The 14,358-nt window shown below is 38.0% G+C and overlaps 1 protein-coding gene across 1 annotated transcript in view; it reads left to right on the top strand.

Moving 5' to 3' along the window:
• The window catches only part of MTX2 (metaxin 2), a 60,918-nt gene that overhangs the window by 19,852 nt on the left and 26,708 nt on the right, over positions 1-14,358 (top strand). Inside the window, exons 2-3 of the mRNA XM_008138527.3 lie at positions 3,952-3,999; positions 5,002-5,048. Coding sequence (XP_008136749.1) covers positions 3,952-3,999; positions 5,002-5,048 — 95 coding nt within the window. The remainder of the gene's footprint in view (positions 1-3,951; positions 4,000-5,001; positions 5,049-14,358) is intronic.

Genomic DNA, 14,358 nt, shown 5'->3' on the forward strand with positions numbered 1-14,358 from the left:
AATATGGTGACAGAGGATGATTTGGATTTGGGTGGTGGGCACATAATGCAATATATAGATCATGTATCATAGAAATCTACACTTGAAACCTATATAATCTTATTAACCAATGTCACTCCAATAAATTTAATAAAAATAAGAAGTCTGTGGTCCAAAACATTTTAGGTTGACTGAAGTAAAACTTGTATGAGATGAAAATGTTTTTTTATTGTTTTAAAAAGATTTTTCTTTTTAAATATTACAGATTTTTAAGGTCTATTGTCAGCACTATAATTTTAAGTTCATAATCTGTTACGTAGGGTCAGAAGCAAAGATGGGTATTGACTTGCCTAACCTTTGGAAGAGGAGTGGGGAAGAAGTTGTATTTTTGGACTTTGTCTTTCACATAATAGGCATTCTCAATAAAAAGGCTTTAATTAATATTACCCAAACCGAGAAATAGGCTTTGTACTTTGCTATGTGTAGGTAATGATGTTCATGATTCATAGACTTCCTTATGAAGGCAGTTATAGATCTCATTTTCTAGATAAAAATCTGTATGGTTGATTTGTAGATCTACACAACTTAGGATTTTCACTTTGGACACTCTATCGAATAACATGCTAGCCATTTCTTGTTCCATGTCTTGCTTAAAATGTGATTATTTGAGCTGGTTTACAAAGGTGACACATTTAAATCAGTGATATCTGTATACTCTCATCTGCTCATGGGTGAGATAGGTAGCTAATCATTCCCTGCCTCATCTACCATTTCTTGCCACCTGGTCTATGGATGCACTGGAATTCCAGGCTGTTAAAATAACATGATTATATAGGTTTCTGTCAGCCTTATTGCCTTCTCTTTTTAAATGGTAGGTTCTCGTTGTGAAGATAGTATCAGATGTTTTGGCAGTTACTTTCCAAGAATTTCTTTTCAATAATAATTTCTGAGTTGGAACATAGTTTGCATCTTGGATCAAGAAAAGCATAGCACTTTCACCTCGTTTTCAGCTTTAGGTTCTTAATAGCAGAGCTTTTAGTATTTGTAGGCAACTTCTTTGTTCTTATTTGCAGTTAGGCAATATGTTGCAAGGTTTCTTTTACTTTCACATATGTCTCTTGTAATAGATCTGAAGAAGCCATGGGGTTGATGATAAATTAACTCAACATAACTTATTGTTTATATGAGAACTTGATACTGCAGAGTAGTGAAATAGTTTCTGATTTAACAGAGAGCACTTAAATTATATTCAGCATGTATTTAATGCTAAGGGAATGCTATTCCATCGTTTTTAAAAATTTAAATCTATGTCTCGTATGTGTACAAAACACCTCACCAGCAGTTAAAATTACCAGAATATCTAATTAGAACATCCATTACTTTAACATAGTTGATAATATTAAGTTCAGTACCAAGGACATTTTTTCCATTGATTTTTAGAGAGAGTGGAAGGGAGGGTGAGAAGAGAGGGAGGGACGGAAGGAGGGGAGGGGGAAGCATTATTGTGAGAGTCATATCGTTTGGTTGCCTCCCACATGCTCCCTGACTCAGGCCAGGGATTGAACCTGCAACCCAGGTATGTGCCCTTGACTGGGAATTTAACAGGACCTTTCCATGTGCAGGTTGATGCTCTAACCACTTAGCAACACCGGCCAGGGCAGTTCAGATAAAATTTTGATTAGCTAAAATATTTAGGGAATAGAGTAGGAGGTTTAACCAAAATATCCCTTTTCTTTTTTTGACACACAATTAATGAACACCAACTATATATGTACAACATGATACAGAAGATGTATACAACATATCTGTGTCCTCAAGGAACTTAGTTTCAAGATCTTTGAAATTTTTGTAAATTTTATTTCTATGCTTTATTGCTTTAATAATATTAATATAGTACATACAATTGAATCTTTGATGATGTAGGATCTTATAATGAATGAACCTCATTGTATTGTTTCTCATATAGATGTAAACAGTGTAGGTGTGCTGACCATACAATTTATCCTAAAAGGTTATTTTTGAGTAATTTGCTAATGTCAGCTTGTTTTTGTTTCCCTGACTTTTTATAAAACTGTGTTACACAGGTTAATTGGGTTTCTTACTGCAATTTTACTTTGTTAAAAAGTTTACAATAACATAATATTTAGTTTTACTGCCTTTTTGGTATGTGAGTTGAAACTCAGTAGCCTTTACATGTATATATAATGTTGTGGGTAACAGCATATAAAACTATATATGTTCATTATTTGCTTGGTGATTTCATGGTATTACCCTTAAGTATGAGTTTAATTTTGTGTAGCCCAAACTAAACCAAAGCATTTACAATTTATAATACTACTATTATGTTTTCCTTTTTATTCTAAAGTGTAAATAAAAGCAAATTAAGGAGTCACCTTATCCCTGGGACTGTTTTAGTGCATCTTAAATGATCATTCATAAGAAAAATATACTTCACATACATACATTTAAAAAAGTCAGCTAGTGTTATATATTAAATGATAATTTGTTGCTATATCACAGAAACTGTATTATAAACAGAATAAGAAAATACTAATTATTATCATATTTCATGTATTTAATTTCCTTTTTTCCTGAGAGCAAATGTAGTTACTATGCTAGAATTGGTGATTCTGATGTTTTATGGCTTTTATAAAGGACAATTCAACAAATTACGTATATCCTATGAAGACTAATATTCTATCAGTGGAGACGTTGCTTCTTAAGTGCAGTTGATTAGACAGAATTTAAATCTAGTGCTTTTTCCAAGCACTGTTGAGTTGCTAATATTTTTGTAGCTAACTAGAGTCTCTGTAGATGAATGGTTAAGAGTCAAGGTCAAACCTGACTTTAGGCCTAAAATTAGCTTTACCAGCTTTGACATTGTAGGTACTTATTGCTTCATCATGCTACTCTCCTTCGATTTTGTGGGGTGGTGGTGGTGGGATCAAGGCAATGAAATGTTCTAGAATACACCAGGATTCCAGTATATCAGTAGTCGGCAAACTCATTAGTCAACAGGGCCAAATATCAACAGTACAACGATTGAAATTTCTTTTGAGAGCCAAATTTTTTAAACTTAAACTTCTTCTAATGCCACTTTTTAAAAATAGACTCACCCAGGCCATGGTATTTTGTGGAAGAGCCACACTCAAGGGGCCAAAGAGCCGCATGTGGCTCGCAAGCCGCAGTTCGCTGACCACGGCACTATATTTTTAAATATTACCAGCTTATAAAGCAACATGCACAGCATCATACAGATATATTTGATTCTTTCATGCATTGTTGTCTGTTTGAAAATTTACTTTGTTAAATGTTTATAGTGAAATATTATAAATATTGTTTCACTATTGTTTTTATAGTGAATCAGAATTCAGTATCTTTTTATATATATATGAGTAACATTTTGGATATGTCTGTGTTTGAAGGAGGCTAAAGGAATAGTAGCATATAGGCTATGTTAGTTTTTTCAATTCTCACTTTCGATTGGGCAAGATATCTTCCACTTCCTCCCCATAACAAACAAACAAAAAACAAATTACCACCAAACAATAAACCAAACATGCATTTAAAACTTATCTAAACTACTTATACAGGTTACCATAGAATCTAAGGTAGTGTGAGTAGTTGCTACAGTTAAGGTAACTTGACAATTAACTTTAAATGCTCTCCAGTGGTCAGCAAACTCATTAGTCAACAGAGCCAAATATCAACAGTACAACGATTGAAATTTCTTTTGAGAGCCAAATTTTTTAAACTTAAACTTCTTCTAACTCCACTTCTTTAAAATAGACTCGTCCAGGCCATGGTATTTTATGGAAGAGCCACACTCAAGGGGCCAAAGAGCCGCATGCGGCTCGCGAGCCACGGTTTGCCGACCACTGCTCTAGGCCAATGCATGTGCTTATTTAACTTGGTGGGTTATTCATATGTTTTTGCCCTATGTGCCTAATTACCACTGCCTTGTTTCCACAGCTGTAGAACCTTGGCCTGAAAATGCTACATTATATCAGCAACTGAAAGGTAGGAACTTGTTCACAATTAAAAATGGCCTTGCATCAAAATATATCTATTACCAAAATAATTCATTCAATAATATAATTTACTGCAAGGAGAACATAAAACATAAAGAAAAGGGCTTCCCTTGTGTAATTTGTCTAGGAGATTTTGCCTAAACTTGTATCTGCCAGTGTAAACCAACTATTCATGGCCTATAAGGTCCTTAGTTTATTATTGACTCATTATATTGGCTGCTGTAGGCAGTGTAAAATGATGTGGTTGCAGGAGCAGTTGGCAGATTTACTGCACCAATAGCTGACACAGCAGATTTTTGAAGTCCTGTGGTAAAGTGGGCTCTCAGTAAAAAGGAACTGTTAAAATGTATAGGCCAGGATGTTCAGGCTCCCTTTAGCAGCTCTTCATATATCATCAGATCACATTATGGACCCCATTTGGGGCTCAGCAGCCTGCTACAGTTGTCAGAAGACTGCAAAGTAATGAAGACTAATATGCAGCAGCCCTAGTCTTCTAAGCATGGAATTTTTATTGCAGTGAACTTGTCATCTTTCTTTTGTGTGACAGACCTAGACACACTGTGCAATATTAACTGCAAGCTGGTTTTATATGATTTCGAATAGTTTTATTTTTAACTAGAGAGGTTTGAGTAGATACAAATAGTACTTAATTTTAAAATATATTTAATTTTAATGAAAAGAAGAGGAATATCTTAAAAACTTGAAAAATGAATTTGTTTTTAAGTGAGTGATTTTAATTATATGTTGCTGATAAAAATGTGATAAACAATCAGTTTTAGGGAAATAGTCTTGTTTTATCATTGTTTACATACAATGATAATATAATCAAAATTATAATTAAATAGCTTTGATCTAGAACTTAATACTTATGTAACTTGAAAGGCTGTATCTTTTTAAAAATAAGAATAGTTTTTAAAAATAAAAATATAAGTCTATCTGACTTGGTTAGCAATCACACTTTTGACTCAAACCTTTTATTGTATTTCCACAGGGGAGCAAATTTTGCTTTCTGACAATGCAGCTTCCCTTGCTGTGCAGGTAAATATATAAATAATGTAACATTTTTTTCATTTTGAGTTGGAAATTTTTCCCCCCAGATAATTTGATGCGGTCTGTTTAGAATTTTTGTGTGATTTACAATGATCAATATAATCTCTTCTGTGAAGGGTAAGTTTATTATATAATATTATTCAGATAATTGTTGTAAGTATATAAAATAAGCATAACATTTTCATTATTTGTTCTTTTTATAAAAAATTACTTCTGTTTCTTAGTAGTTTTGCTTTTGGCTAGATATGATGGTGTTGATTTTTTGGGGGGGTGATATGTTCATTTACAGACACCAGATTACTTTCTAACTTATTTGTGAAGATTTATTCACCACATATTTTAAAGCATCATTTTCTCATTATACTCATTCTAACATTTTGATAATCTTGAAGCAGACATATTCTTCTCTAGTAATCCTATCTAATAAAAGAGTAATATGCAATTTGACCGTCACACCAAGACACAAGATGGCTGCCCCCCATGTGGTCAAAGATGGCTGCCCCCATGTGGACACAAGATGGCCGCCACAAGATGGCCGCCAGGCATGGGGGGGACCAGGCCTGCAGGGGAGGGCATTTGGAGGGGACCAGGCCCAGAGGGATCAGCCCTAAACGGGCAGTCGGACATCCTCTCACAATCCAAGACTGCTGGCTCCCAACTGCCCTCCCCTGCAGGCCAGGTCCCCCGCAACTACCCTCCCCTGCTGGCCTGGTCCCCCCCAACTGCCCTCCCATGCAGGCCTGGTTCCCCCCCCCCCACCTACTGCCCTCCCCTGCAGGCCTGGTCCCCCCACTGCCCTCCCCTGCAGGCCTGGGTCCCTCCCAACTGTCCTCCCTTGCTGGCCTGGTCACCCCTAACTTCCCACAACTGCCCTCCCTTGCAGGCCTGGTCGCCCCCAACTGCCAGCATGGTCGCCCCCAACTGCCCCTCTCTGCCGGCCTGGTTGCCCTTAACTGCCACCCCTGCTGCCAGCCTGGTCGCCCCCAACTGCACGCCCCCCACCAGCCTAGTTGCCCCTCACTGCCCCCCCTGCCAGCCTAATCGCCCCCAACTGCCCTCCCTGCCGGCCTGGTCGCCCCCAACTGCACTCCCCCCCCCCCCCCTTGCTGGCCTGGTCGCCCCTAACTGCCGCCCACCTCCGCTGGCCTGGTGGCCTCTTACTGCCCCCCCTGCCAGCCTGGTCTCCCACAACTGCCCCTCCTGCTGGCCTAGTCACCCCTCATGGCCCCCCCGCTGGCCTGGTCGCCCCACTCAGCCTGCTGTTCAGTCATTTGGTTGTCCCTCACTAACCACCCTGCAGCCTGGTTGTAGGCAGCCAGCCATCTTGTGAGGGCGTGAGGGTCAATTTGCATGTTACCTCTTTATTATGTAGGATTGATTACATTAGTGTTTATCCCCAAACCACTTATTGAATGGAATAGCTCTTTAAGTTGTATATCACAGTTGTATAATCCAAAAAAGATTAGTGGTCCTATAAATTTTAAATTGTACTATAGGAAGAATAGGACACTTGGGGATTATTTGCTTTAACAAAAGAAAGAAATGTTCATGTAGGTTATAGAATTATAATTATTCAAACATTTTACATACTTATCTGCTGTTTATTCAGTTAGCTAACATAATTTGAATTACAAAGAAATATTCTTTTGGTCCAGCATCTAAAAGATAACTTAAAAGAGAAATGTAAGACATGTGATATTTGTTGGAGATGAGACTGTGAGCATCTTGAGGACAGAAAGGAAGAAAAGGAACTGTGAACTTCTGCTGTGTTTTAGGCATGATGTTAGTCACTTGGTTATCTCATTATATTTCTTTATTCACTTGGTATCCTCTCGGCTTAATAACTATGTCTAATACATAGTATATCATTCAGTACATTTATATTTTGTTTAAGATAGGGAAAGGAGGGATGAAAAGGAATGTATTGAACAGTAACTTATTTGTATGAGTCTGAGTATCTTCAAGTTTCTTTTTGGAGATTTGTATCTTTTCAGAATATAAATTGTTTATTTTATTTATTTACCTTTATTTTATCTTTAGGCACTAGCATTATAACTAGTGCGTTTTCTTATGTTAACTTTGGAGAAGCAGAAATTTTAGTTGGTTATAGGCAATAAATATGCATTTTATACTGCTATTTAATTTTTAAAAAGATTATTTATTTATTTATTTTGGTAAGGAAAATAGAATTTAAGTTTTGCTTTCAAATACTAATAACATGGTACCTAGAATATAGAATGCACTCAGTAAATATTTGTTGAATGAAGGGTTTGTACGTGTGGGAAAAGCAATGTTACCTAGTAATTGATAGCACCAATAAATTATTTGCTGTGTATAAACTAGTATTTTCAATCTTTATAGCCTTGAAAAGATGGCTCAGGGAACAGTGAATATTTTAGTCGAAGCACTAATTCTTAACCTTTTTTTAATTGCCATTTTTGGGATAACTCTTTCAGGATCTGATGAAACACATTCCAGTGCATGCACACAAGTAAAAACATACCCAGACTATTCTGCATATGGTTTTAGGAAGTTTACTGATCTCTCTGCTGAAGCTGTCTGGAAACCCCCAAAGAAGAGTACCGTATTTTCCAGCATATAAGACGACTTTTTAACCCAGGAAAATCTTCTCAAAAGTTGGGGGTCGTCTTATACGCCAGGTGTCATCTTATAGGGCGGGTATATCCCAAACTCTATATTTTAACTGGAAAAGTTGGGGGTCGTCTTATAACGCCCAGTCGTCTTATACGCCGGAAAATACGGTAGTTTAGGAAATACTGAAGTAATTTTCACTAAGGAAAGTATTTTGGGTAGGAATACACCAATGGTTCTTAACTAAGGGAGATTTCAACTCCACAGAGGACACTTGACCATGTTTGGACATGTTTGGTTGTTTCAACTGTTATGGGAGAGTGCTATTGGCACTCCCAATAAAAATTCTATTGGGTAGATGCCAGGGATGCTCTTAAACATCTTACAATACATAGGACAGTCTCTCCATAATAAAGGATTATCCAGCCCCAAATATAAGTAGTGTCAATGTTGAGAAACCCTGGGATAGATGGCTTAATTAGTTTTCATAGCAAACTAAAATATTGGTATATTAGCGATAAAAAAAAATGAATGCCTTAAATAATCTGTGGGAGGGAAAAAAATCTTGGTGTGTACTTTATTTAGCAACTCTATTTTTATGGATCCTGTTAATTTGCTTTCTCACCATGGCTTCTCAAATCATAGTTGCAATTAAAAATAAAACCAGGAAAAAAGGAACCTTTCAAAATGCAGAATTTTGCTTAACCATTTTCAATTGTTTTGTTATACTACATATGTCACTTAGATGATAAATTAACCAGCATATATTAAAAATTCTTGGTTTTCTTCAATATTCTTTGGCTTGACAGCTGATAGTAGCCATGACTATAAATGTGACTTTTCCAGATATCTGATGTAAACTTTATGGAGTAATTTTCATCTATATAGTGGACCAGATCCATTTAGAAGAATCAGTTAAATGTATAAAATTGATCAAAACAATGTGACAGGTATCCATAAACTGGATATTTACTAGAAGAAACCAGATATCATATATCAGATATTTTAGTAGTCTGCTAGTTAAGCCATCAGGAAATTTAAATTTTACTTACCACATAGAGTTGGCATTTATTATACCCCTGAAACTAAGATAATTTTTGATGAAAGGAACCTTTATGATTTCAGTTTAAAAGAAAATAAAATTTTTTCTCATGGCTATTATTTCCTCTTAGATTTGCTTTTCTTTCCTCATCCACAAAGTATTAGTATTACCTCAAGTGTTTACCTGGTCATAAAATAATCTCATGTGTTGAATCTAGTTAAGTATTAGTGTAGTGTGTGTTTCTCTGTTTTTCATGATATATACATATATACATATGTACATACATACATACATACATGTAACTAGGTATATATTCATATATATGACATACTACACACACACATACACACAGTGAGAGAGAAACTTTCCATTTTATAATACTTCCACTTTGAAGGAATTAAGCTTGTATTGATTGGTAAAAGAACTTTGATAGTAATTTTCTGTGGCTACTCATACCCCTAAACCTAAACCAATTATTTAATAGATATCTATATATATAAAAGCCTAAGCAACCAAATGACCGAATGACCGAATGACCGGTTGCTATGAAGTGCACTGACCATGCTCAACGCAGGGGCAGATGCTCAATGCAGGAGCTGCCCCCTGGTGGTCAGCGTGTTCCCACTGCGGGAGTGCCGCTCAGCTGACCAACCCGTCCTGGCAGCCCACCAGCCTGGCAGCAGCCACTCACTCCCTCAGTAGTCCTGCAGTTCCAATCTCCAGAGAACAGGCCAGGCACTGACGGACAGGCACTGCCAGCACGATCCCGACAGCGCTGCTGGCCTCCTGGAAGTCGGCCTTGGGCACCGCGGCCGTTGCCCCTCCATAGACACTCCGCAAGGAAGAAACGTTATAAAAGCAGCCTCCTGGTGGCTCCTGACAACTGGCACGAATGTGAGCGGGATGGATCCCAGGCTGGCAAGGGTGTCCCACCACCTGCCCAGAGGGCCGATCGTGTCCTGGCCCACCTACCCCCCTCGGGACATGCGCTAGATTCAGGGCTCATGGCTGGCAAGCACCACGACAGCAGCACGAGCCTCTCCCAATCAGGACTGACTGGGTGGGAGCCTGCCGGCAGGTGCAGCAGGGCCGGGATGAGGGGGAGCAGCCAGCCCTGCTGCACCTGGCGGCATTGGACTGCTGGTTTTGGTCCAACCCCCGCAGGCCAGGCTGAGGGACCCCGTGGTGCATGAATCCATGCACCGGGCCTCTAGTATGCATATAAGATCTTTGGTTAACCTCTTCCCATCCTTCCCCCTCCCCTTCCCTCTGAGATTCATCAGTCTTTTCCATGTTTCCATGCCTATGCATTGAGCATCCGCCCCCTGGTGGTTAGTGTGTGTCATAGTGACCAATCAAAAGGTCGAACAGTTGCTTGGGTTTTTATATATATAGACTAGAGGCCCGGTGCACGTAATCGTGCATGGGTAGGGTCCTTAGGCCTAGCTGGCGATCAGGGCTGATCAAGGCCTTCTGGCTGCTGGCCAGGGCCTCCCTTCCCCGGCTGCTGGCCACTGGTCGGGGCCTTCCTTCATTCTGCGCTGCTCCCTGGTGGTCAGCGCACATTGTAGTGAGCGATTGGTCTCCCAGTCTAACTCCTGAGGGGACAATTTGCATATTAGGCTTTTATATATATATATATGCATTTAATTAAAAAATTATTTCTGACATTTCCTAGCCAATTATATGTTACTAGCTTTCCCGTTGCAGGAAAATTCCTGCAATGGGATTTCCTGCTGCACTCTACCCCGCCTCCGTTCCTCCCTTGCCGCCCGCCTCGCCTTCTCCTCCGGCCCACCCGCGTTTCCCTTCGTCCCCGGCCCCGCCTCCGCTCCGCCTTTATCACCCGCCTCACCTTCTCCTCCAGCCCGCCCGCGTTTCCCTTTGCTCCGCCATTGTCGCCCGCCTCCGCCCCGCCCTTGCCGCCCGCCTCACCTTCTCCTCCAGCCCGCCTGCTTTTCCCTTCGCCCCCGGCCCCGCCTCCGCCCCGCCCTTGTCCCCCGCCCCGCCTTCTCCTCCAGCCCGCCTTCGTTTCCCTTCGCCCACGGCCCTGACTTCGCTCCTCCCTTCTCCTCCCCCCGCCCCCCTGGCTTGCTTGCTTCTTCGAAGCTTTACTCCCCTTTGCAGCTCTTGGCTTCTTTCGACACTGTCTTGATATGCAAATTAGCCGCCATCTTTGTTGGGGCAATTTGCATACTCGCCCTGATTGGTTGGTGGGCGTGGCTTGGCTGGTGGGCGTGGCTTAGGTGTAGCGAAGGTGCGGTCAGTTTGCATATTTGTCTATTATTAGATTAGATTCTTATAGATTACATCAAGATGTGACATTAAGACATGTCTTAGTTTTTGGATCTTTGAAATGTGATAAAGGCAGTCTTACCTATATTATGAGTTATTGTGAAATTGAAGTTTGGTAATAAATGGGAAAAAGGTAAAAGCAATAGGAACATGATGTTAAATGCTGAATTAGTGCCTATTTTGACTTCAAAGATTTATATACATATTTTTAATGTCTTTATATAATAAAATGTTAATTTCTACTCAGTTTTAGAGAAGACTTTGATTAGTATATATGAAGCTAATTTAAAAAGAAACCTTTTTACCCTAGCCAGTTTGGTTCAGTGGATAGAGCGTCAGTCTGCAGACTGAAGGGTCCCAGGTTTGGTTCCCATTAAGGGCACATGCCCTGGTTGCGGGCTCGATTCCCAGTGTGGGGCCTGCAGTAGGCAGCTGATCAATGATTCTCTCTTATCATTGATGTTTCAATCTCTCCCTCTTCCTTCCTCTCTGAAATCAATAAAAATGTATTTAAAAGTAAATAAATAAAAAGAAACCTGTTTTTGGTGTGTAGTTAAATAGTAATATCCTAATGTAGTGATTAGGGAAGAACAGAGGGAGGAATATTTCTCTCTCCTTTGGGACTGCATGTCAGTTGTTGCAATGTGATTATGAAAATGCTGTATAGCAGATGGCCACAGTGGACAGCTTCCCTGCAGAATTTTGAAGGAAATGATTTTCAGTTTTCAGTTTAGTTGGATCCAGTTTTGTTTTAAACAAGTTGTTTATGGTTGTATGCAATTTTTGTCTTAGTTAATTTAAAACTGATATAAATACAAGTAGGATGATATCAGTGGATATATTTTAACAGAATTAATATTTTATGGAAAACATTTAAAAATTGATATCTTAAAATTTTATAAAGTGAAAATTTGAGTTTACTTTTTTATTTATTTTAGAGAAAAAGAAGAGAGAGAGAAAGAGAGAGAGAGAGAGAGAGAGAGAGAGAGAGAACAGAGAGAGAGAAACAGAGAAACATCGATTTGTTGTTCCACTTGGGCATTTATTGGTTGCTTCTTGTATGTGCCCTGACCAGAGATCGAACCCTCAACCTTGGTGTATCAGGTGACGCTCTAACCAACTGGCCTACCCATCCAGTCCTAAATTTTAGTTTTTTAACATTTGCTCACCCCTCCCACTTTGCTCATCCTCTGCAAAATGAGACTTCTGTATTTACTTTCAGGATTAGGAGAAGGAAAGGAAAACTAAGGGGTAGAGAGAATTCGGTAAACATTTGTTACATCAGGGGACTTGTAAAATTCTCTTCAGTATTCTAAAATGAGCAAAATGGAGGCCACAGAGGTTTCCTTGATAACACTGAGTTTACATTTTTCAGATTGAATATTTTATCCTCATCACCTTTTCTATACCAAAAAGCATTTTTTTTGATTTATGCTTATAATCTGGAATAATTTAAATATATAAAACTTAAGTTACAAACAGAATGTTGCAGAATAAAAAAATTTTCATCAATATTAATTCATCAGCACATAAATGGTATTGTTATATAAAATATTTAAATTAATCTTACTAGAGTTGTGAAAATGAAGAATATTCAAAATAGAATTAGGTGGCTAAGAGAGTTGTTATTTTTAGTAATTAGTGAAATAATATAAAATGATTATTTAGGGTAATGGATTACTAATATAAATATCTATTTAACTTAGCAAAAAAAAAATCATACTCCTGTAATTCTGAGAGATTACAAATAAGAACATCAATTGTATACTTTTTTGTTTAAAAAGTAAATAGCAAGCAGAATTTCAAAATTTGTTGCTGTTAAACAGAGCAATAAAGACAGCAGTAAGATGAGAAAAATGACAGTCAATTTTTAAACAGAAAAAGGCTAGAATTCTTCATTATTAGATATACAGTATCAACATAATCGATCTAGCAGCATTGTATTTGAGCTGAAAATACACTTAAATTTGAGGCCATACACTACTCGTGTGAGTGAAACATCTTTCATATAGTTCTAAGATGAAATTACCCTTGAATGAATAGCATCTTCATTTATCTTCAAACCTCTTCTGTGCTTTTAGTGAATCTACTCTTTCAACATTCTACAACAAGAATTACATTATACCATTATACCAAAGTACTTCTGCAGTGTGAAATAGATTGGTTTGGAAAATGAACCTGGCTTTGCTATAAATTACATTCCCAGGTACAAAGGAGTTTGTTATTTTGTTTAAAATAGTCACAAACATAATTAAGGTCTTAATTTATGTTAAACTACAAATATGGCTATTACTTTAACTGGATTAGGTACTTAATCTGTCACTTCAAGAATGATACCTAACACTTTTCATTTGTAACCTTAGATATATTATTTCAATTACAGGATCTGCAGCTGTTTGATATAAAAATTATTTTGTAGATAGATTTGTTCATGGTTTTTAATTTTAAAACATGCCTCTTCAGTAAAGTGAAAAATAATTCTTCAGTTGCCATCATAGTTTTCCTTTGTGTCCTAGTAAAACAAGATATGAATTAAAATTCAGAACCATTTTCATTTTGTGTCCTGAAAATGGCATTGCATGCTTTAAAATAGTCCTTGGTGAATCTTTACATAAAATATTTCAAATTTAATTATGAAATGAATAAAAGCTTTGTCCTAAAGAAAAAAACCTAAGGTCTGCTGTCAGGATAGATTTACCTTGTTGTACTAAAAATGGATTGATTGTCCACTACCTAGAATTTGGATAACTTTGTTAATGTGATTCACATACTTTTTAGAAGCTATGTTTATAATTCCTTAAATTCCACAAAATTAATTAGTATAAAGCACCCAATCTTTAAAAAACTTATTCAATATAATTCTTTAAACTTTTGAATTATTTTTATATCTTTACTAGAGGCCTGATGCACGAAATTGGTGCATGGGTAGAGTTCCTAGGCCTGGCCGGCAGTCAGGGCCGATTGTGGGGCGACTAGAAGGGCAATCGGGGGACCCCGCTGGCACCCGCCTTAGCTGGTCTGGGGCCTGCAGGCTGGAGGAAGCTCCTGCATTGAGCGTCTGCCCCCTGGTAGTCAGTGCATGTCATAGTAACCGGTCATTTCACCAGTTGTTTCACCATTTGGTCGATTTACATATTAGGCTTTTATTATATAGGATTGGGAAGCATTGTTGAATTTCTTGTTTAAGTGCAATTAAAGAATACTGTTATGTATTTTACCAATGCTCATTTTGTTTTTGGAATAAAGAAGAGGAAAGAAGATCGTTGTTACTGCTCATTGGTAAATGATTCAATATTGAGTTACCATTATTTTATTAAAATGAAAAGAATACATTTTATTCTTGCCATTTACTATTTAGCGCATCCTAAG

Source organism: Eptesicus fuscus, chromosome 11 (assembly GCF_027574615.1).
Source record: "Eptesicus fuscus isolate TK198812 chromosome 11, DD_ASM_mEF_20220401, whole genome shotgun sequence".
Lineage (NCBI taxonomy): Eukaryota > Metazoa > Chordata > Mammalia > Chiroptera > Vespertilionidae > Eptesicus > Eptesicus fuscus.